Source organism: Protomyctophum parallelum, assembly GCF_964188405.1.
Source record: "Protomyctophum parallelum genome assembly, chromosome: 15".
Taxonomy (NCBI): Eukaryota; Metazoa; Chordata; class Actinopteri; order Myctophiformes; family Myctophidae; genus Protomyctophum; species Protomyctophum parallelum.
In genome coordinates, this window is record NC_139710.1 from 21,543,643 (window position 1) to 21,568,587 (window position 24,945).

A 24,945-nucleotide genomic window follows, 5' to 3' on the forward strand; every position below is an offset into this window, starting at 1 on the left:
GGAACAACCCTAGCAATTTGAACGCAGCCCTGGACTTTAGACCAGGAAGTGAGTCCCTCACTTACATGTGGTCTGACCATGAGGACAGTGAAGAAGCATGGTTTGCTAATCTCCCCATCTTTGGTGATTGCTGATTCACAGTCCTTTGTCTGACTCTACTTCAAGATTATAGATTAGTTCAACCCATGACATTACTGCTTTACAATACTTAGACATTCAATGGATAATTATAACTTGAGGAGTTTAGTAGACAATCATTTATACATACAGAGCATTTTGCTATGTTCTCTTTCCTTGAGAGATAGAGGTGTCACATTTCACACTTCCCTGTTAACTCAGCAATGTCAGGCTAGCTGAGATAGTTTAGCACTGAAAACTATTGGCAACTTTTGCAGTGCACATTTATTAATAGGAACCCAACGCCGAACTCCATACTCGGCGGAACACCCCCCATCTCTCTCCCCATTTCCTGTCAGCCTATTGTCTGTCCCTCCAAAAAACATATAAAATAAAGGCGAAAGCCACAAAAAAACATCGCAACCGCAAGTTGAATTCTCCGTTGTATTCGCTAAATGCTGAGCAAGGTCATGATGACAATGTTGCGCTGACCAGTAGTGACACATTCACACATTCAGTTGAATGAACAAAATTGGATTTATTTTGGAATAATGAATATTTGTCAAGTCTGCCACCCCCAGTATTGCAACCATTGACTCTAGTCTAGACTAGTGAGTCGTGACTCGTGACACAAACATATTGGACCTGATTTTGCATATTTCAGAGGCATTTATATAAGACAGAATTACATGCCGTATGCCCGTATCTTAACGACATTGGAATTGGCAGGGACGTACACATACAGTTCATTGCAAAACTATAACATTGTGATGCATGTTTGTCTCCACACATAGCCTGTCTACTCTGCTTGCATGCATCGTGACAATGTCATCAGAATCCTTTATTCAGTCCCTTACCCCGATTTCCCTCTGAGCCTTTTCATACGGTACCCAATAGAAAGAAAAGAGGTGTAGCTGATGAATGTGTGTGAGAGAAGGCAGAAGGAAGACGGTAGACATGACGCACGGCACAACTAGTAATCACATGGTCACAATGGTGACCCCAATGTCCAGAACACAGAGACTATAGACATGAGTCACGTTGCTCCTGCAATGAGTTTATTGCAGGAGCAAGGATTAGGGATTAGGCTAGGTCGCGGCTAGAGGGGGAGCAGGGCAGGCACACGTGCAGATGAACAAGCGAGCCCGGTGGAACAACCAGGCAGGTGTGCTGACAGGAGCCAAAATAATAGTATAATCATCTAGGCAGCCGTGAACGTGACTGATGTGCCATTATAGACTGAGTGGAAGCAAGGCTATGAGCTGAATTAAGTGCAGAGCTGATCATGTGCAGGTGTGTAGGCAGCTGAGGACAGGAGCAGTAGTGGAAAAGGTACTCACATTTTGTACTTTTTTGTTTGTTTTTGGCTTTTGTGCCATTATTGATAGTTACAGTGAAGACAGACAGGGAAAAGGGAGAGAGAGAAGGGGAGAGACATGCAGCAAAGGTCGTCATGAACGTCGTCAGGCCAGAGCCTATATGTGGCATACTGTACGCCTGGACCACTATGTACTTAAAGTACATCGTAGCTTGTAGCTATTTTCAAATGGCCGAAATGTATATAGGGCTGAAGTGATAACTAATAATCAAAATCTACAAAGTAAAGTAACTGAAGCTAATAATTGCAGTGGAGTAAATGTACAATATATCTCACAGAGTGAGAGAGAGAGAGTGAGAGTGTGCGTGCGTGCGTGCGTGCGTGCGAGAGAGAGGGGGGGGGGGCAGGTCGTGAGGGATGAGAGTGAGATAAGGTGTGACAGCAATGCAATGATCCACAACCAGTTCCCCATCAATATGTCTTGAGTGTTTAACAATCTGTTTAACACACATACTGTTTAGATGAATCATACAGTAGTTTGTAGTACTGTAGAAAGAGAAATCTAGCCCCTTAGATATCACTTTATGTAGACTTAGACTTAGACTTATAGCTCGTTACGTAGACAGCACTAGAATTGCATTTTATGTTGTCATAGCACTTTATAGTACACATGTATATTGTATAATATACAATATAGTATAGTATGTATAGTTGACATAGATACTCCAGTACTCCACTGTTACGTTCTTAGTTTATACATGATTCATGTTAAGTACTTTTTATATGTGTGATGTATGCCATGCTTTAGTTTTTGCTTAAATGTAAGTCGCTCTGGATCAAGAGCGTCTGCTAAATGCCTAAATTGTAAATTGTAATGTTAATAACAGGACAGTACAGTATGCCAGTGCAGTTTAAAGTCCCACTCCACCATTTTTCTTTGTTCATACAGTATGTGCTGCTGGGTTTATATCACAAGTTCTGTGGGAACAGTTGTTCCAGATATAACAGATGCTATCTCCTTCCTCTCTGGAGTGTGAGAAGGTGTTTGAGACTGGCAGGGTGCCAACAAACAGTGGACTTTTAAGCAGAAATGCACACTATCTCCAGATAGTGTATTGTGGATTATTGGCAGTACCTTCAAACTCAATTAGCCTATACTAAGTAATTCATTTTCTACTTCTAATGTATCATGAGAGACTATAGGAGAGCTGAGCCGCCAGTGACAAGGAACTGATTGCAAACACGTACAGGCTGATGTGATTTCATGCCATTAGCAGAAAGAAGATGACCTACATGGCACCCTTGACGGAATGCTATTGTCACCCTACTGGCCTGTGAGGGGTTAGGTTAGGGATAGGGTCAATTATAATGGGGCCAGTAGGACCAATAATCAGAATAATGTTCTGTCAGAATAATGTAATGGCATGAGCAGCCCTCAGCTGGGTGACATAGAGAGCCTCTCACTCAACCCCCTGACACGGGCCACCCATGCCTGTAAGAATGGCAGAGCTCGGCACGCCATGGAGGATTCGAGCCCCTAGACTCTGATGGACAGGTACTATAACCCTGCGCCACCCGAACATCAATTTCTTTCCTAATGAAATATATTGGATAGAGGAGAGTATCTATTATAGGTTGACATTTTCTGAAACCAAATTGGAATTCATATTATCCCAAACGTGATCTGTTAAGTTAGATAGAGCGGAGTCTCTATACTATAGGATGACATTTTCTGAAACCAGGTTGGAATTCATAATAGACGGGTCATATTTAATTTATTTAATTATCTTTTCTATTACGTTTGATACAGAACCCACTATGGATTGGATTGAAGGCAGAACAAGCAAATGAGAATGTGCTTCCCTTTTTCACCCATTTTCATTTTCGCCCATTTAAATTCATGATTCAAATGAAGTGATGACTTCAGCAGCATCTCTTGCTTCATCAGCATCACTCAAGTCTAGTGTGAATGATGTTGCTTTGGAAGGTTTCATGGCTTTAAGCTTTCCCGGTATATCTTCATCAGACACTTTAACAAAAGAAAAGGGTCGATTTCAGGGCTTTAAGCTTTTTCAGTACATCTTCGTCACAAACTTTAACAAAAGAAAGAAAACGGCCCTGGAGTCCTTTCCATTGGTAAAAAGATTGTACATAATTGTGCAAAGAGGTGCTGAATGGCTTGCTGAATGACACACTTGCTCTGGCTGCCGCTGGACTCTTATCAACTACCCGCATGGATAACACTAAACCCTTTGGAAATAACCACGGTTCAGTGGTGCCTTTTATAGCGATCACTATAGAGCCAGAGTAGACCAATGTATTGGTTAATTGGCATGAGTTATGCATCTGATGTGTCAAGAAAGATCAGTAGATCAGCTATTGGGAACTGTGAACAGGACAAGGGTTGTAATCTCTAGACACGATGCTGGCAGTGAGTGAGCGGCTGTTGTGAATTCATGAATTGGACCTAATTTAAGGACCTAATTTATTCTGTCCATATGGTTATTTGAATACGTACTAATGTGAGCATTAGTTAGCCCAGGCATCCTGGGTTTTTACCGTGTATATTTTACACATACGGTAGGTATACCGGCACTGTCGGGTGGAAAACCTTGACTGCCCACCAGTGTAATTTATAAAGGGTAAGACATGTCATACTGTAGCTCTGTGCATTTACAGAATAGAGCTGAGCCTTGAGCCTTGACTCACACAGTGTCAATTAGGCTTCAGGCTCACATAGCAGCATGTGGAATTAGAATCAGTTTCCCTTTCAGATCACATGTATGATACTGTAAAAAAAAGGTATATAATAAAATATGCTTTTAGGCATATTGGACATGAGACGAGTAGTAATTACGGTCCTCAATTTTAATTAATTGGTCGGTGGTAGGAAGTGATTTCAATTTGAAGATAGGAAGACCACCCTGAGTCAAACATGCCATCTGAAAATTACCTGCCACTCTAATCTATGAACTAATGCATATCTTTAATTAGCAGGACCTTCTGAAATGCAATCCCTGCACTAACCAGACACATACCAGTATTATATTCTCTGACATTGCACATTTAAAGTGACATTACAACTGTAAGCGGCCCTCGATAGTGTACAGAGTGTGATGTGCAATGCAATCACATGGGTTTTCCATTATGTATTAATTATTTTCATTTTCCTGCAAAGTAACATGTTTTGACAAATTGCTGCCCGAAAGCTTTGACATACTACTCTCCTCTTTTTTGGATTTCAGTTCCGGACATTTGACCCATGTAAACAGCTGTGGTGCAGTCACCCAGACAACCCTTATTTCTGCAAGACGAAGAAGGGGCCTCCCCTCGATGGAACAGAGTGTGCACCTGGAAAAGTTAGTTTTGTGCTCTTTTGCTCTTGTATTTTTTAACACTTTTCTATACTGGAATGAAGTAAAATTCTCAGTGTTGAATAAACTACAAAGAGTGTACAAATGGAACCAAATAAATATGTACACTCTTTGGAGTTAGATTAACATGATGAGGGTCTGACTTTGAATGTCTGTCTGTCTGTCTGTCTGTCTGTCTGTCTGTCTGTCTGTCTGTCTGTCTGTCTGTGCGTGCGTGCGAGTCGTGCGACCGTGCGTGTGTGTGTCTCTCTCTCCCATCTCTCTTCCTTTATAACCCCTTTCTTCCTTTGCAGTGGTGTTACAAAGGCCATTGCATGTGGAAAAACCCTAATCAGGGTAGGCTAGATGGTGCCTGGGGGTCCTGGACCAAGTACGGCTCCTGCTCACGTTCCTGTGGAACCGGGGTCCGCTTCCGTACACGCCAGTGCAACAACCCAGCGTGAGGACCCAACACTTACAGCAATTAATTTCGGTTCTGTGAGGCAGTGTGAAATAATTGGCTAAAGTACTCGAGTGTAATTTATTCAACTGTCATTACTGGTAGACTACACTGCATTGTATTCATTATGTATTCTTTATGTATAACCTGCACACTATACTTGCCTTACTGTGTACTGAGAGTCATCTACTCTACTGTACCTGTAAGCCAGTGTAGTGGCTCTCAAAGTGGGCTCTGGGAACACAATGAGGAACAATTTAACCCCTTTAAGCTGATTTTATAACCCAGTTGTTTTTTAAAAAAAAAGCCTCTTCTGTTTTGGCCCGTGGTCAAATACATATCTATTTGGGGGTCCTTCACATGAAAATGTCACAATGACACAATTACAAGTCAATATCCTATTGTTCAGGTTTTCTCCCCAGAAACCCCTTTCATTGCTTCATCCATTGTCTCTGTTGTGCCACTGTGTTCATGTGTTCCATTTCCTCAAGGCCCTCCAATGGTGGCCAGGACTGCCCCGGCGTAAACTACGAGTACCAGCTGTGCAACACTGACGACTGCTCCAAGCACTTTGAGGACTTCCGTGCGCAGCAGTGTCAACTCCGCAACGCCCACTTTGAGTTCCAGAGCACCAAGCATCACTGGCTGCCCTACGAGCATCCCGACTGTAAGTCTGCCAAACCACAGCCTACAGACAGCTTCTTGATTGTGTGTGTCTGTGTGTGTGTGTGTGTGTGTGTGTGTGTGTGTGTGCGTGCGTGCGACCGTGCGTGCAACTGTGCATGCGTGCGTGCTCCCATAAGAGGAGATTTGTGTTCATACAAATAGACAATTCTGAACAAAACTCATACAAATGCTGACAATATGCCCGTGGTGACTCCGTGTGTTTGTGTGTGTGTGTGTGTGTGTGTGTGTGTGTGTGTGTGTGCGTGTTTGTGTGTGTGTGTGTGCGTGTTTGTGTGTGTGTGTGTGTGTGTGTGTGTGTGTGTGTGTGTGTGTGTGTGTGTGTGTGTGTGTGTTTGTGTGGGTGTGTGGGGGTGTGTGGCTTCATGAGTGATGAGCTCTGTCAGTGCGGTTCAGACTGTTCCCCCTCTTTGTGCCTGTAGCTTTTAGATGAGGCAGAGATTGAAGAGCTGATGAAGACATATATGTGAACATTTTCCATTGCCATTTTCTTTGTCATCTATGAGTAATAGCTGTCATTGTACTCCCTCCTTGCTCCATGAGCCTGAAGTAAAATCAGACAGAAGTAGCATGTGCTTAAATTCATATTTAGAAAATGGGTGGGGGGTGGGGATCGACCCCCTCAGTTTCATGAGGAGGGGGGATTATCCCCTCCAAAAAAAAGCCATGTTCCGTGGCTGCATCTGCATGTGTTTTGCCGTGAAATCCGCAAAAAGAAACGCGGAAAATCTTCGTATTTATGCGCAAAAGTGGGGGGGAAATATCCCCCCTCCTCATTTAGACCGGCGGGACCCCTGTACGTACTGTACCCCTATACCCCTACATCTCAGAGGCAAATATAGTACTTTTACTCCACTACAATTAATTGAAAGTTTTAGTTTATCCTCAAGTACATTTTGAATTCCGGACTTTTACTTGTAACAGAGTATTTCTATATTGCAGTATTGATACTTTTACTTAAGTCAAAACTTTGAGTATACTTTCTCCACCACTCGTATACGGTATACTGTATAGCAAAATATGTTTTTTGTAATTTAATAAATATTTGAAGTTTTTCAGAAAACGTAGGTCAGGATTTAGAATGCGTTTTTAGAAGAAGAGTTCAACAGCTGCACACTTTAGCCAACAGAAACCACCGTTGTTGTAAATGTCGGCTTCACAAGGGTTCATGGATCAAGGTTCAAGATTAGCTTTTTTTGTCCCTTGCCGGAAATTGGTTTGCAGCCAGATAATAATGTCTAGACAAATTATTTTTCACATTATGAAATTTTGGAGAAAAAAACATACACCTGAATCTATCAACTACTGTACGTACGTTGCATTTTGGGTATGCACAAAGCAGCCTGGGTGGAAAAGGCACCAGCGCGCACCTCAGCCTCGTTCACTCTGCTTTCACTGTATTGAAAGATGACAGACGTTCAGGATAGTTTTAGTCATTTAACTGTTCCTCAGTTAAAACTATATTTGTCAGATCCTGACATTGTTGTCTCTAATGTTACTCTAAAATACTATACAGAATGTTGGTCACTTATCTGAGCCATTTACACCTCAGTCATCACCATACAAATCTTCATCATAGTACATCTGACCTGCAGGAGCAACACAACTACTGTATGAAGCCAATGAGTTCATGTGTGTGTGTGTGTGTGTGTGTGTGTGTGTGTGTGTGTGTGTGAGAACTGTCAAATGAAAGCAAAACATGTGCAGGAGAGAGATGGAATCTGCTCACAGAGTTGACCTCCAGGATGAACTCTTACATGAGATACTGTACATACAGTAGTTCTTCATTGGCACTGCCAGTACAATATGATATTTCTTCCATTAAGCATTCTGATGATCTGATGCGTCTGCACACAGGCTCACAGAACTATGCACTTTTCCAGTGGGTGTTTAATCAGGTGCAATCCACACGAGAGACGTTGTGTGGCTAAGGCTGAGAGCATTATCAGGGACATCCATCACCCCAGCCATAGCCTGTTCAAACCACTCCCGTGCCCACGGCCGGGCAAACGCTATATGAGCATCAAGAGCAGCACCACCAGACTCTTGAACAGTTTCTACTTGTCCACAATTAGACTGCTGAACAAGAGCTAGGATTGGTGACGCCACACAGACTGAACGGATTGGTCTCCTTTAGTAGAGACTACTCTGTATATACACATAGGCTACATCACTTTATTTATTATTTTATATATTAACTGCATATATTAACTACAATGATGAGCCTGCACAAACAAGAATTTCACCCATGTTACTTGTAATGTGATGTGACAATAAAGTTTGATTCTGATTCTGAACTGCCCTCGCTGCAGTATTTCAAAATATCCATAATATGCATAATATCCAGCCCCCACATACTTCACTGGGTTTCACACATTTGTATCACACGTGGAAAAAGTCCCTTCATATAGGAATGTAAAAGCTTTAGAATAACAATGACTTTAATGACAATGACAATGGAACACCATCCTTATGCACTACTTTGACAGATTTACATGTGAATGGTACAGCTCACATCCACCCAACAAGTAAATAAATTGGCAACTCTTTCAATTATTTAATATAACATTTGACACAAACAATGTACCTATATGTTAATTTCAAGAAAATAAGACTTATGTGATTAAGTATTAGGCCATGGGTGAAAGTTACGTGTGCGCAAATGTATACAATTTATCCAGGCTCCAGGTGTTCAGTGCACTGAAATGACATAATTCAAATATGCAGTACTGTCTGCATCTGTTACTGTCTGTTTGTTTACAATACACCAAGGCTCTTTTGCAGGTTCACAACACATATGCTATATATATATACATATTATATTATAACAGCAGTAGTATGGAACTGTGCAAAATCAAGATATGTACTGTATAGCCACTATTTTATTCTATGTTCTGACAAATGCTTCCCGTTTCTTTCTGGCCTTCATTCAGCCAACAAGAGATGCCACTTGTACTGCCAGTCCAAAGAGACGGGCGATGTGGCTTACATGAAGCAACTAGTGCATGATGGAACACGATGCTCCTACAAGGACGCCTACAGTATCTGTGTGCGAGGAGAATGCGTGGTAAGAGTTCTCAAAGCCGTCAATTCCGAGAACGGCTGCTATTACTATTATTGTTACTATTGTGCTACATTGGAAGGAATACCAATGTGTGTGTGTGTGTGTGTGTGTGTGTGTGTGTGTGTGTGTGTGTGTGTGCGTGCGTGCGTGCGTGCGTGCGTGCGTGCGTGCGTGTGTGCGTGCGTGCGTGCGTGCGTGCGTGTGTGTGTGTGCGTGCGTGTGTGTGCGTGTGCGTGTGCGCATGTGTGTGCGTGTGCGTGCGTTTATTTTTCTGTGAACAGATTCACTATCATTCACTATCTGTAAATAGAAAGTTGTGGCCAGTCAGTCTTTAACAATCCAATAATTGAATCCGTTTCATCCAACCGTCGATAGTGGGCACAGCTTGTTGAGGATATTACAAATCCATGGATAAAGAAATGCCTCTCTGGCCCAGGCCGTAGCGTAACGGTCTGGGCACCGGACTGGTAATCCAGTCGCAGTGTGCCGCGGGTTCGACTCCCGGACCCGACACGGCCTTTACTGCATGTCATCCCCCCATCTCTCTCCCGTTTCCTGTCAGCCTACTGTCTGTCCCTTCAAAAATCAATAAAAGGCGTAAGCCGTAAAAAAATATCTTAAAAAAAAAAAAAAAAAAATGCCTCTCTGCTCCCTAACCAGGGTTCACTCTTAACTGCATGATTTGGTTTGATTCCCAGAAAGTGGGCTGTGACAAAGAAATAGGCTCGAACAAAGTTGAAGACAAGTGTGGGGTTTGTGGAGGGGACAACTCTCACTGCCGCACGGTTAAAGGATCCTTCACCCGCACGCCCAAGAAAGCTGGTAAGGTCCCACATCACACAGCATTGAAGGCAGAAACTGCTTAATTTTTATGTAATAATGACGGTGCTCATTGCTGTAGTATCAGAAAAAGAACTGCCAGCACTCTCAGAATAATGTCTTTCAGGTACTTTTATTCAGAGAGAGGTACCGCCAGGGTGTGCGTTATCTTGATCATTGACATGCCAGTGATGTGCAGGAACGAGGCCAAGCCGAGTTCCAAAAACTTCGCTGATGTGTTTTGATTACAGCAGGTGTGCTGTCATGCTCGTTAGAAGCACGGGTAGACAGCAATTTCAACTATGTCAGAACTACCTGTTGTATAATCCTGAATAAATACCTGAAGGACTGTTAGTGCTGGCAGTTCTTTTTCTTTTTCTTTTTAGCCATGAACCTGGTAAAAAGTGGATAAACCAGTAGCTCCAATACAAATGTCTCTAGCCTTTGTTGCCTACAGGTGTCAGGTGCTACGCTGCATAACAGCATCAGCAGAATACTGTACTTTCTGTGTAAAATTCTGAGTGATCAAATTATTTAACTCCAATTTGTAACTATGAGAGTGTACAAATTCAACCATGCACAAGGCCCCATTTGTTTACGTTCGTACACTCTCAGCTCAAATTCACAAGTGGATAAATTAACACTAAATTAACAGTATTTGACAGTAGCTCTCTTTTTTTGCCTACTGTATTATACTGAATTGACAGTGACAAAACACCCAAAATAATTATTGTCTGCAGACTTGAAATATCACGCCAGCAGACCTTTTGCCATTTACATCAGAAGACCGTTTTCCGTATTTTGCAATAATTTTCTCTTGATTTCTGCCTTTTGTGTCTTTATAAATGCAAGTACTTAATTGACAATGTGTTTGTTGCTGTTCTTATTTTAATGTAACAACCTTTGAACCACACTGACAAGGCTTAACATACTAGGTTTTATTATTATGAATCTTCGCTTAACTATACATCTGGTGACATCTACTGTCCAGTAAAACAATGTATCTGCTTGAACTGTGGGGTAACAATTCAGAAATCTAAACTCAAAACACTGCAGGGTGATCCTTCATATTGGCACGGTATCAGGATTAATACAAGGGTATGTATTAGGCCGTTATTGCCTCTGTTCTAGCAACTACATTGAATTTAGATTTCACTGGCTGGCGAAAACAGCCAGTAGTATATTGGCTCACCGATCTTAGCTGGATCGATTGGATCGCATGTCCCTGTGTGACATATTAGTATCATGACTGGGGGATGTACTTTACTTGTACATCAAACTGCCTCATGCTACAGAAACAGGAGATAGGCTCCTTCCTTACCTACATGCCTACCAACTTTCACCCTAGTCCGGCAGCCAAGGTGGACGGGTGGGACATTTGGTATATAGTCTTTTTTATTGGCCTAAAATATTGTCTACATACATACATACATTCATGAATCCATTTGCTGACCGGCTGTCGGTATAGAGGGTATGTGCATGCTTAAAGTGAATGGCACATCGAGTGGCAAAGCAACATGCAAAGTGAGTTTAATATTGTTTAAAGGTATATTCAGTGATTTCACTCAAAAAACCTTAGGTTTCGTTTTTGGCTGGGACCTAAGCCTTTCGTCCAATCAGGATAGAGAGTCAAAAACGAAACCTAAGGTTTTTTGACCCCCAGGAGTTAACTGGGGACAGGGAGGAACTCCTTATATGGTCAGCACACTCTATAGTAGGGAGGATTATCACAACAAAACAAAAAAATAAGTGATATTTGAATTAAGTGAAATCACTGAATATACCTTTAACGTTGTTTAATGCAATCAGATAGGACTTTTCTGTTTGGATGCATGGGTTGTCCAGGCCAGAAAGTAGTTTTTTGCCACTCAGTAGGCATTCCTGCGTAACTTCCAGGTTTGATGATGATGTCACACGCATACCCTCTATTGAGATTTATTTTTTTATAGGGGTTTCTTGTGACCCTACCATTAACATCCTATGGCAGGCAAAAATGTCAAACTTTCCTTTTGCTTTAAGTAGAATGTGACATGTCAAACTAGGGGGTTTTCATGGTTCTGAATCCATTCCAAGCATTAGTTTTGCACAAAAAACACTCCTTGGGCTAAAAACGGCCATAGCCACTTGCCTAAATGTGCCCAAAATGTGCTGACCTCATCACATTTGTGCTGGCCTCATCACATGACATTTGTCATGACGTCTATGGCCGTTTTTAGCCCAAGGAGTGTTTTTTTGTGCAAAACTAATGCTTGGAATGGATTCAGAATCATGAAAACCCCCTAGTTTGACATGTCACATGCTACTTAACGGAAGGGTCACAAGAAACCCCTATAAAAAGGTCAATACTGACAGCCAGTCAGCAAGGGGATTCATGAATGTATAGACAATATTTAAGGCCAATAAAAAAGACTATATATCAAATGTCCCACTTTAAACAAAAGAACCCTGTTGGCTGCTGGACTATCCTGCCATCCCTGTTAGGCAATGTAAGCTCACGAGTGACAACGGGTCAGTATACGCAGCAATGCATTGTAAATCTTTTACATTGCCTGATCCAGAAAAGGTTGGGAACTACTACACGTACACTGGAGGCTGCTAATTTTACAATAATTCTTGTTATAGTGGTCAGTCCATTCCGCAGGAGATAAAAATCAGTGTGCACATTGGAAAACCATTGAATGGAGAGATTAACGTACGTGTTTTGGCATTTGGATGGATTTCATAGTTGGAACTTGGAACACTTAATGAATTTCTCACAGCAAACTGTGCTCAAGTCATTTAGCTGTTCTCTGGATCCACACAGAACAGAGGGAAAAGAAACATTCTCTCTTGGTTATGCTTTGTGGACTCGTACAAAGCTAACTGACTACTTGTGTCAAACTGAACACTTGGAGAGGGGTTGTTTTTGGCTGATGTATCCTATTCTTAACATTAACTTTAAGCATGAAGTGTGTGTGATAACAAAGAGAATGATGGAAGTGTTTAATTACACCCCATACTGGTTTCATGATGCCATCTCTAAATCCCCTTTTCACTGATTATGGTCCACAGATACGGTAACAGAGAACTTTAATGCCAGCTGAAAGGTTTTTCAGTTTGAGACCATTATGGGGAAAAGGAGCTGGCATATTGCTCAGTTGTACTGCATGCCTTATTGCAATATGTAGATATGGTGCTCAAAGCATTTCATTTATAGGTTCTCCATAACAAACTCTTGAGTGTGTACAAACCCCAGAGTTACAGACCTGTAAGGGACCAAGGGTTCATTTGGAACCCCCTCAAGGAACCCTGCGTGGTCCCTAGACCCCACTTTGAGAACCACTGATGAAGATTGATGTGTGAAGGCTTCAATTGTTACAGGATACACCTAGTTTAAACTGTGATTGACTCGCCATGGTTACTATGCCCGTCTCTTCCTGTCTCTAACAATAATCACTCACCTTTTTTAACAGGAAAACAGTTAAGCAAGAGATGCCATAAAGACATCCCTATGTTGGAAAACACAATATGCAAGTATCCAGTGTTACTGAGCCTCTCACAGCGTCTTTTATGTCATAGTGTTCTCTGTTTGATTGATTGATTGCTTGTAGTTTGGGCAGATTATTAGATGAATGACTAACACGCTGTAGAAACATTGGAATGAAGAACAACAGCTGTTCCTGTTTTCTTTTCCGTAGCACTGAGTTGTCCAAATATTATGTATTAGACATCATTGTCCAATCCCGTCAATCATCCAATCAGCTTTGCTCTCATGACTACTGTGTGCTGTGTCATGAGTATGTTTTGTTTGTCTGTCACCAGTAACAGTCTTCAACGCTATAGTGAGCAGTCCTGAGAGTTATTGCAGCTTTAGTGCTTGGGGCCAAAATAATAGCGGGGTTAACAGAACTACAGCTCTGTGGCCCTCCATTGGTAGTGTGATACCACGACTACAGACCTGCCAACCTTGGGATATTGCCATGAGTACCACCATGCGCGCGCCAAAACATTGGGGGTCCCACTGTGAATTTGGGGGTCCCACATGCCTTTTTGGGGAAGGGGGGGGGGTGTTATGTTATAGAAAATGTCACACCAAAAATGTAGTACATTGCATTAATGGAGAATTATTATACTGTATGTAGGCTACTTGCTCAGACTGAGTTAACATAATTGTCTATCAATAAATATAAGTGCTTATGGGGTGGGTGGGTACTCATGGACCGAGGGTGAGCGAGCCACTGGTCCCCCCGGAGACTCCTGGGCGTGGGCGCTCTCAGCCAGGCAGAGGCCCCAGGGTGATGCCCCTGGTCCCTGCCTGGCTGTCAGTGTGTGCACCTGGGGCATGGAGGTCTGGTTCCAGGCAGGGGACCCAGGGGGAGGCCACTGGTCCATGCCTGGCTAAGTGTCTGGCCTTCACATGGAGGTCCTTGCCCAAGCGTCTGGAGACAGTAGCCAATAACATCACAGGAAAAAAAAAAAATTTTGACCTGAAGTCAGCTTGTGTGGTACCTGGCCTTACTACAGTCATGCGAGTGATATCAGGATTTTCTTTCGCACAATATCGCCATCGGAACGCTCGCTCTTTGCCTGTGTAGATTACTGTAAAATGCGTAAAATGTCCCTTCACTGTCGCTCGCTGGCTCCGTAATTTACTTTGGCAGTGTAACCAAATGGACCAGCTCGTTCAGACAAGACGGCTCGGTTCAATATATTTAACATTGGAACTGTGGTGGGATCCATAATAACGCCTAGAATTGCGGTGGGATCCATAATAACGCTAATGGTAATTATGCATAGTTGTCATTGTGCATTTTGTCAGATAAGAAGCTTATTGAGTATCCGTTATCAATAAGCTTTGGGCTTATCAAGCTTGTTATTGAGCATAGCGGCATAGTGGCCCGGTCATGTTTAAACAAATAAGACAAGAGCCGATTAAGAAATAAATGCCAACCAGCGCTGTCCGGGTAAACACAATTATGCTTTTAAAGTGGCGGTACATGAACCAGTTGAACCAGTTTCTTTAAAGCTGCTATAAGCAATAATATGTCAAAATTGTAATGCCTTTTTCTTTTTTGTATCCAGACAGCCAGCAATGGGTAGAACGCTCCCAGAAATAAATTAGTCTCTGTGACACATCTAGGGGCCGCAATCTGCATTCAAAGATTTTCCTAGAAGCTTTGTCATTGGTCGATTTGCCTGTCTGCTTCCTGATTGGTTAGTTATTTTCGACCAATGACAAAACTTCTAGGAAAATCTTTGAATGCAGATTGCGGCCCCTAGATGTGTCATTTTTTTTGGAGCGTTCTACCCATACCCAAAAAAGGTCATTAAAATTTTGACATAATTATTATTGCTTATAGCAGCTTTAATATTATTTTATTGGTAAAAAGGTCAATTGCCTTCTGTCTGTTAGAAAGGTACTGTATTTGAAGGCCATAGTAAAAGATACTGGTTCTGTTCAGAATTGTCTCCCATCTTTCCACAAAATAATAGAAAATGCTCGATAGTCGGCTCGATAAGAACCCGGCTCGATAAGCCTCATCGATAAGGTGATCGTTATCAATGAAAATTAACGAGCTCCATCCCTAGTAGTGAGACCTAGAATTGCGTGGTTTCTATGCAAAATGTGTGCAGGTTGGCAGGTCTACAACTAACTACCCTTTTGTAAAAAGTAAGAACACACTATGTACTGTACACATACATTTCTTTCGGTTTTAAGCACTGTGTGGGTGAATGCCTTCACTAATGTGTCATCAAATGCAACAGTCATTTCTACCTACCTAAGTCCACCCGGTAGTTGTGAGGTTGGTTGCAATCATTGGCTATTCTCTTACAGATGGAAAATAGCCTGCTGTTTCTGCAATTTTGTCCAATTGCTGTTTTATCTTTGTGATACAGATCGTGCGCATCTGCCACTTTTGCACCTGTAGTTCACATCATGTGAACTCGGGGTGAAAGAGTGCCGGCTGCCTTCATAATCACCCCAAGCGTCTCCCCAGTGCTTCCGCAGTAGGCGACAGTGGTTTGGTGTCTGCCTGTCAAAGCTAAATGGCAAGTAATAAGGGCACTGTAGCTGATTGCCCGGCAAGTGCCAGAGCTTTGCCATTCAGCCTTGACTACACAATAATCAGTGTGCTTCAACTGTCCCACGCAATTTGATTTCCCTACGCTATACAAATGAGAAATGCCTCTGGGTGACATCGTTGTGAGTGTCAATGGCAGAAGCAAAATGTGCAAAAATAATAAAATAACTGGTTCATTCCATTTCAAGGGAAGACGAGAGGAGCCTTCTTCTTGCCCAAAGGAGCTCGAAATGTGTTTCTGAATGAAACCGAGGACTCTAGAAATGTACTTGGTGAGTCATGTAGGTTTGCAGCTGGTGGACATCCTTGGTAAAAGAAAAGGCAACTTTGCAGCTCTAGAGAGCAAAAGTTGTCTACCATGCAACATTTGAAATATGGCTAAAGGCCTTCTCATTCTGTTCATATTTCATAGCATAATGTTATAAAATTGCTTAACCACTTAATCCCTACTCTTTTGACAGGGGTCCCCTACTTTTCCCCCCTTCTCCAGATCTCTTTGGTGAAAATAACAAATCTCCAAGCTCACAACGTGTCCCAATGCGATGTGTTGTGACATGGTAGATCTGCTATTTTTTCCGAACGTTCGCCCATTGTTATCATAACAGTCACTTGCACATTTCAGTGGTTATATATGAATGAGGAACCTTTATGTCATGTTTCAATTCAACCATCTCTTCTAGGCTTCTGTGGCCAGGAGAGAACTGCTGTAAATATGCATATACAGTGATTCCCAACCTGTGGGCTGAGGCCCACTATGGGCCGCCGGGGTATTTGCAAGTGTCTCCCAAATAATTGGCCACGTTGCACCAATCTGACCACTTTGGTCAGATGCGTGGGCTGTGAACACATTTAAGCTTTCCAAGTGATCAAGAATAGCTTGGGAACCACTGGCATATTCTGTATATACTGTATGCATTTTTGTTTTTGTTTTTCCAAGTCTTGCAGCTTTTGTAGAGCAAAGTGAAGAAAGCCTCTGGAGTATATGTGTGATGTCCACCTCTGCAAATGAGATGATAGCTGTTTGACGCTCACTCACATATCACTGTTATTATCTTTTCTAACCCTTGTTACTTCCGCTGCTGCTGCTGCTGCTCCTGCTGCACACGTGCAAAGGTTACCTTAAGATGTTTCTCATTCCACCTGGCGCTAGACATGTGATCATCCAAGAACATGAGGCCTCCCCTCAAATTCTTGGTAAGTGTGACTCTCTCTCTCATCTGATACTTAGTCATGCCAAGACACAAAAACACAAGCATAGGCTGACTTGATGACCAAATTGCCCGTGCAGTCCTGGCCTTACCATCAATTAGATCCTCCTTGTCTAACAGTTCCGGGACAGTTCCAGGTGCTTTACACAAACCATTAAGCAGTAAGACCCTTCCAGGAACCCTTCCATGAACAAAAATAGAACAGAACTTGTCTTGAACATTATAAGGTTGCCAATGCTGTGAAGTGCAATAAAGATACTAAAAGTTGAGGAAGCATTCCCTCAGCTCATTAAACAGGCCTGCTAGAAGAAGTCATCCCACCATTTTAAACTGTGGATTGTGTGGAACACAGCAACATCCATTTAAATCTAGAAGCGAGAGTAGAGACAGTAGAGACAAAAGCTCAATGTATTTTGGAAATTATGTAAGGTTGCAAACATTTAAAAAAATTCACATAAATCAAGAAGCGTATATATATTTTTTAAACTTTCTTATTGTCTCCAAGAGGCCGAAGGCATGGGGAGACAGTATGTTTTGCACTCCGTCCGTGAGTCGGTCCGTGTGTGAGCGTGTGTGTCCGTCCGTCTGTTACCAGCTAATCTCCGGCACTTTATCTAGTTTTTAATGCAACAAATCAATGCATTTAATGTATTGATTAAACCCTTAATCGATACTTGTTTTGTGCTATTTTGGTAGTTTTGCTACTGCTTTAAAAATAACTAGATAAAATGCCCCTCGGGGCACAGGTCAGGTTGTGGTCTCCTGGTGGCGCTATAATAGGCCAATGTGAAAAGGGTGCCATTTCTTCTTACGTCTTTGATGGCAATTGGATGATTTGAGGCATTTTGTTCCAAAAATCTGTTTTGCAAAAATCCACCTGTTGGTGGCACTATAACAGGCCAATGTGAAAAGGGTGGGATATATTCCTCAGCCTAGTAGGAAAGTCTGTGAAATATTTTACGTAAATTGCACGCTGCGTTCATGATTTGAGGCTTTTTGTTCAAAACAGGCCAATCCTGCAAACTTTGTCAGCCAATGTTGGCCAATTAGGATGGAATATGAAATATCGGACAGATCCGTCTTGAACACATGACTATAGAGATACTGTGTAACGATTTGCGGAATCTGGAGGAGTAATATAAAAAAATATATTTTACAGAAGTCGGCGTCCTGGTGGCGCTATAACAGGCCGTTCTGTCACAATTTGGAGCAGAGGTTCATCGTTGACATCCAGGGAGTGTGTGTGCAAAATGTGGCATCGACCGGGTTAAATGGTGCGCCCCTAAAAGTATGTTTGACCCATGGCTCAACAGCAATAGTCACTGTCATTTGTTTGGGTTCATCCCTGCTGAACCTGATGTCTTTGGCATTTCTAGCAAATACATTTATGAGCAGAGCCCACTTAAATGTCTTCAATTAGATGTTACCCAGTTCTCGGAAGTGACAAAAGAGAAAGCGTAAAGCTCTATAAAGGGATGAGTTTGACGGTGAGGTCGGCCTATAGAGCGTCGCAGTCCCTCCCCCTTTCAGAACGACCAGTGGCCCAGGAAATGAAATGCAATGCATTTCTCCTATCGGATTTTCTTTAAGTATTTATTTAAAGACGGTTACGCAAAGCCAACTCGGATCGTGAGAAATCATGACAATGAACACAATGTTTTGGGCCGATCAAATAATTTATAAGAAGAAAAACAAAACAAATAGTGTTGTCTCCTGCCTTTATTTTCTTCTTTCTAATGATTTGATCGGCCCAAAATATTGTGTTCATTGTCATGATTTGTCACGATCCGAGTTGGCTTTGTCCGCGGCGTAACCGTCTTTAAATAAATACTTTAAAGAAATGCCTATGAGAAAATGAACGGCGATTTCTTTTCCGGGTCTCTCGAGGGGGCGGGACTGCGACGCTCTATACCGTAGCAACATTAGCATGGTTCACATGAAAAATATTTAGCTGTCAAGTAAATCATGCAAATGCATTGTAGCATTTTTTCCTATGTCAAAAAGGATTAGTTTGACAAATTAAGCAAGGCCATCCCCATGACATTTTCCCTCACGACTGCACTGAATAATGTGTTCTTTTTTAACATGCCATGGGAAATGAGCTCACATTTCTAAAGTAAAACGGTGATAATATGTAATTCTTTCTTCCCTTCCCTGAGCTACTGATTCATTTCCAGTGTGGTAATTTTTTTATTCTGGATTTATCATCTTAAAATTGTCTTGGAGGAGGAAAGTGGTGTCATCAGGGTATCATTGTAAATGTAGTCAGTGTATCTAGTAGTATAATGATGAGTACTATAGACGAAGAACAGTTTAAGTCCACACTAATTATCCATAATGTATACATGATGGATAAGGGGTCATCACAATTAGGCCTTTTCGTGGAGGGGTCAGAATAAAATTTTGACTTAAACTGTTATTCATCTGAAACATGTAATTGTTAGGTTACGTAAAAGTCCCACTGGGAAGAGACCCCGGGCCAGCCAAGGAACAGATTGGGGGATTATATCTCCACACTAGCCTGGGAACTCCTTGGGATCCCCCAGAACGAAGTTGCTAATGTTGCTCTGGAAAGGGAAGACTGAAAATCTCTGTTGGAACTGTTACCCCCGTGACCCGATTCTGGATAAGCGGTTGAAGATGGATGGATGGTTAGCAATTTCATTTGTGGGGAAGTTAACTTATGGAACTACAAAATACAACATTTGTGACAATAAAGTCTGATTGATTGATTGATTGAGCCATAATAGCAACGAAAGGAAGAAATGTTTTAACCACTTAAACCCCAGTATTTTTTATTTGTTTTTAATCGCATATCTCCAAGCCCACAAGCCACAACGTGTGTAGAGCGAAAACATAAAAGTCATATACTGTAGTATAGAGCCCTGTAAGGGTTTCAGGGTATAAGTGGCTAACCATGTTGATCAACCCCTTTGAATAACCCATCTAACCTTTAGTTTTATCCTGGCCACTGTGAAAGCATTTGAATTTATTCTCAAATCAATTAAAATGCATTAGTTTGATTGCAACAGTTCTGTTGCCCTATGGCCTCATTCACACGTGTCAAACACTGATCAAACAAATGTTTGGTAGTTTTTTTTGTTTTTATAGGCCACCACAATACTTTTCCAATGGGAGTCACATATGGTGATGGGGGGGAGGGGCAGAACACCACCAGCAATCAGCAATCAAACACAAATGTTTGGTCAAACCATGTAACTCCCATTGGAAAAGCATTGTGGTGGCCTAAAAAAACAAAACAATTACCAAACATTTGTTTGATGGTGTCACATGGTTTGACCAAACACGGACAGCACAGACCATGTTCGTCTGATATGTGTGTACAGGGCCTAAGGCCTCATTCACACATAAAGAACATATGTTCTGTGCTCTGCCTGTGTTTGATGGCCGCCTAAATGCTTTTCCAATGGGATTCACATGGTTTGACCAAATATGTGTGTTTGATGGAGGGGAGGGGGACAGAAAACACAAATGTTTGGTCAAACCATGTGACTCCCATTGGAAAAGCATTGAGACGGCCATCAAACACAGGCAGAGCACAGAACACATGTTCTTTATGTGTGAATGATGCCTTAACAGTTACCGTTACAATCAAACTAATACATTTCAATTGTCGATTAGTTATTCAAACTAATCGATTTCAAGCACACTGCGTATCACGATGCGATGCATTGTGAGCTTGTAGTTAATCTATTTTCACTATTTTAGCATGACACCTTTATGCGATGCAGTATAAAATAGTGGTTAATCAGTTCAAAAGATTATTTTTTAAACATGCTAAAAAGGTAATAATCACAAAGAAAATAAGAGATTATTGCAGTCCTATTTACAAATATTAATTTAACTTGAGTGCAATGTTCAATCAATATCATACTAGTTTCGGTATTTGTCCCATTATTACACTAGCCTGAGGCGACAGCAGGTCGCATTTACCATCATCCCTGATGATGTCACCCGACCAACACACGGGAAATGCACGATTCCATAGTTAACTGCGACCTTCGGTCACAATAATACATTTATAGTGCAGCACAAAAATAAAAAAAACCTAAGTATAAGGCAGCGGCATAACTATTGTTACATCACATACCGTACTACATACCGCAGATAGCACATACCGTATCTGCAAATTGCCCATGATTCAGTCCTGTAAGAAGAAGAAGAGAGAGAGAGAGAGAGAGATGTGACCTCATAACCTATCCTTTTTAACGTAACTTTTACATACCTTGAATATTATGGAAATAAATACCTATTGTCTTACTATGGAAAAGTTCAAATTGAATATGCAGTTACCGTGCATGAAAAATACATAAAATATTTATGGTTTGTTTTATCTCAGAGAACTCACCTAGAAAGGGGGATTTAATGAAAAGATGGAAAGGTCCAAACAAATGCCCACTTCTCATTCCATCTCATTCCTTTCACTGCGGCAGTATTAACTTCACACAGCTTATATGAATGAAGTTTATATGAATAATATAATGCTACTTCCCACTTTGGAAACATTATTCATAGTGATATTTTCCACTCAGGGAAAAATTAACATTTGCACTTGTGCTTGGCAAGACCGTACAATTCAGCTTCTGGAAAGATCTTGTGCTGTAGTCGTGTATATGTACACAGTACATACAGTAGTGTGTTAATTTAACCCTGAGCTCCAGTTTTGCACTCTCAGGAGTCAAATTAACACTACAACTTTGACTGTGTGCATGTAGCATCCATTTTACATGTCACTGCCATATCTTCCATGAAGTGACATATATGGATGACTAAATGCAAGACTTGTCTTGAAGTCTTGGCTGACTTGTCTGTCTATTTGCTGGGCTAAGTTTACCCTGTTAGAAAAAGTACTGTAAAGTTACCCTGTTGTGATACTTTTAAACTTTCTCTTCAGCTGTCATGTTAGAATTGAAACTCTTGCAAATTTGTCAGTGCCTCCTAACAAATGGTTGATTACAGCAATCAAGAATCAGGCGACAGGGCATTACCTTCTGAATGGGAAAGGAGAGGAGGCCAAATCCAAAAGCTTCATCGACCTGGGAGTAGAGTGGGACTACATCATCGAAGACGATGTCGAGACTGTGCACACCGACGGACCTTTGCACGATGCTGTGGTGGTTTTGGTAAGGCCTATTGATTATTGAACATTTAAAAAAATCACACCCATGTGAACTGAGTGTTGCAACTCCGTGTAGGGGTCCCCGGAACTTCCAGACCCACCCTGGGTGCCGGCCCGGTTCCCGCGAGCCGGCCCGCGTCCGAAAAGGTCGAGAAATTACACTATTACAGAGTTACTGTGTGGGGGAATTAGCAGACAACACTCTCTCTCTCTCTCTCTCTCTCTCTCTCTCTCTCTCTCATGCACGCTCCACATTGTAATTAGCAGGCAACAGTGCAACGCTATCTCTCTCTCTGTTTCTAACAGCGCCACTTTTGCCCCTATTGGTACCCTAAACATAGGGATGGACATAGGGACATTGCTGTTCCTTGGAGTGGCTGCACCACTCAAAAAAGTAAAAATATAGATTGCTACTTTTACTGAAAATAATTAATAATAACATATATATATATATATATATATATATTTTTTTTTAATAATAATCTGAGTACTCGTGGAACAGCAGCAGGAGAGCGGCCAGATGGTGAGCTTGCTGAGGTCAAGTGCACCATTTAAATGCTTGACACCCCGGTGTGAAATGTGTGAAATGAATGATGATGGCTTCACTTGTAGGCCTACATGCACGCTGTTGAGTGATCCAATCAGCTTAAAGCCAGATAGAGTTACCTGACCGCAACAGACACTTGACAAAGTTTGTGCTATTTCTCTCCATTCATTAATTGGTTGTGTTTGGTTTAGCTTAAATGTAACCTAGCCCTTCTACCCCGGATTTGAACCAGGGGGGCAGTCAGACAGATATTTTGTGAAGCCACTAAGGAAATCGGGATTTCCTGAAAATGCATATAATGGCCTGTTGTGGCGCTGTCATTGGGCTAAAAAAAAACCCATAGCTCCATAGAGATCCATGTATTTGGGCCCAACTTCACCTAGACTGTATTACATTAATAAACATGGTCATGAATACTTTCTGCTTCCAGTCACTAGTTTAAAGTCTCATTTCTAATGTCATAATATTCTTTTTGGAAAATTATGGTCCCATTTATTTAAAAAATGACCATAAAGTCGAGTATGTTCTGAGGGGCGTGGCTACCGTTACAGTCTATGAACGGGATCCCCCCACCCACTCGAGTCAAAATAAAAACCAACGCCTCGTTGTCTGGGCCAGCCAATGGCTCAGCTGGGCCCAAACGGATCTAGAAAGATGGCGATTTACAATTCAAGGACTGACAGGCTTCATTTTACGTCCATATCAGACCCGGAGAACGCTTTGTCCATTTTTTTTTACAGTCTATGATTTGAACCCGTTTTCCTGCGCAAGTGCTGAGATTATTGAGTGGTGCAACCACTCCTACATCCAGCAATGTCCATGTACCTGTGTGTGTACCTGTATGTATGTATGTATCCGTGAGCACGAGTGGTGTGCGCATGCTGAGAACCAACAATGGCCAGCAATGTCCGCGCGTGTGTGTACAATGCGCGTGCCATGCTGCGTGCGCTGCGTGCGTGCGGTATTGCACGTGTGTGTGTGTAGTCGCACGTGTGTGTGTAGTGTTTTATTAACGGTTCCCCAAACGGTTCTCATCAGTCGTCATTTAGCTCCGCTGTGTCTGTGCAATGTGCATGCATGCAAGCAGAGCCTGAGGTGACGTTACCCAACCTAAAGGAGTGTGTGGGGTCGGGGAGGATACGCCCACTGTTCTGTGCATTCAGCGACCGCTCACCGCCGCGGAGCGAGTGATGTCGAAGAGATCTCCAAAGTGTGGTTAACAGAGAGGGAAATGACTCTGAGGCTGAGCACGCAAAGTGGAATAAATGTTATGCTATAGTTCCCTGCAAAGGTTGTTGCAACTTGTACCAGTTGCACGTCCACATTGATGAAACAACTCAAAATCAATACGCCTACACGAGTCCACAACTCAGGAGAATAATCTAGGCAAATCGCGTTTGAGAGCCATGCAGAAAGCCCGCACTCCCCGCAGCTCCACCACAGCCGGCGGGGGATGAGGATGATGCAAGGCTGGTTCACTTTCCCCAGGCTAGTAACGTTAGAAAATAAAAACTACTAATGTCTACAGAGCTTTTCATTAGGTGTATTGTACAACTGTTGTTAATGGTGTTAATTTAGAACGCCAATGTCTCGACGTCTTTCTGTCTGATATTTTATGAATCACGCCAAATCAATTTGTCTGCACTTATTTTTTTCAACTTATAAGCAACTCAAATGCTTTTGATTTGGCTCTAAATTAATCGCGTGACTGTTGAGAGCCCAGCGTTTAGGTGCATATACCTCCATAGATTGATTAGCCTACTTTATAAACAGTTTGCAGAAAAAAGCACAGGAACGTAGCCTACAGTTCAATACAAGGTCTGCTAAAAGGATTTCATAATCCATCCAATTTGTTTCCATTAGGGTAAGGGGTCCTTCATATTAAATTAATCTGAACATTAAAGACAACATTTGTCACCACAACAATATCATTATTGCAATGTGTACTGTATTTAATATACAGCAAATTGCAATATACAGTACAAATTGCAAAAATGATATTGTTGTGGTGGCTAGCTGGTGGTGGTGGTGGTGAAGTCTAAATAATAGTGCCACCTCATAATTGTAAAGTGCATTTTCAATAATTGAATTAATTAATTTGTTTTTATTATGTACTTGGTTAGGTTAGTTATAATATAAGCATAATTTATATCAGAAAAAAGGGGGAAAAATA

At 41.8% G+C, this 24,945-nt stretch overlaps 1 protein-coding gene across 1 annotated transcript in view; it reads left to right on the plus strand.

Moving 5' to 3' along the window:
• adamts3 (ADAM metallopeptidase with thrombospondin type 1 motif, 3) overlaps window positions 1-24,945 on the plus strand; it is a 160,906-nt gene that overhangs the window by 116,395 nt on the left and 19,566 nt on the right. The window contains exons 11-17 of the mRNA XM_083784652.1: window positions 4,681-4,794; window positions 5,103-5,248; window positions 5,740-5,915; window positions 8,866-8,999; window positions 9,695-9,818; window positions 16,991-17,071; window positions 22,066-22,229. Of these exons, the coding sequence (XP_083640778.1) occupies window positions 4,681-4,794; window positions 5,103-5,248; window positions 5,740-5,915; window positions 8,866-8,999; window positions 9,695-9,818; window positions 16,991-17,071; window positions 22,066-22,229 (939 nt within the window). The remainder of the gene's footprint in view (window positions 1-4,680; window positions 4,795-5,102; window positions 5,249-5,739; window positions 5,916-8,865; window positions 9,000-9,694; window positions 9,819-16,990; window positions 17,072-22,065; window positions 22,230-24,945) is intronic.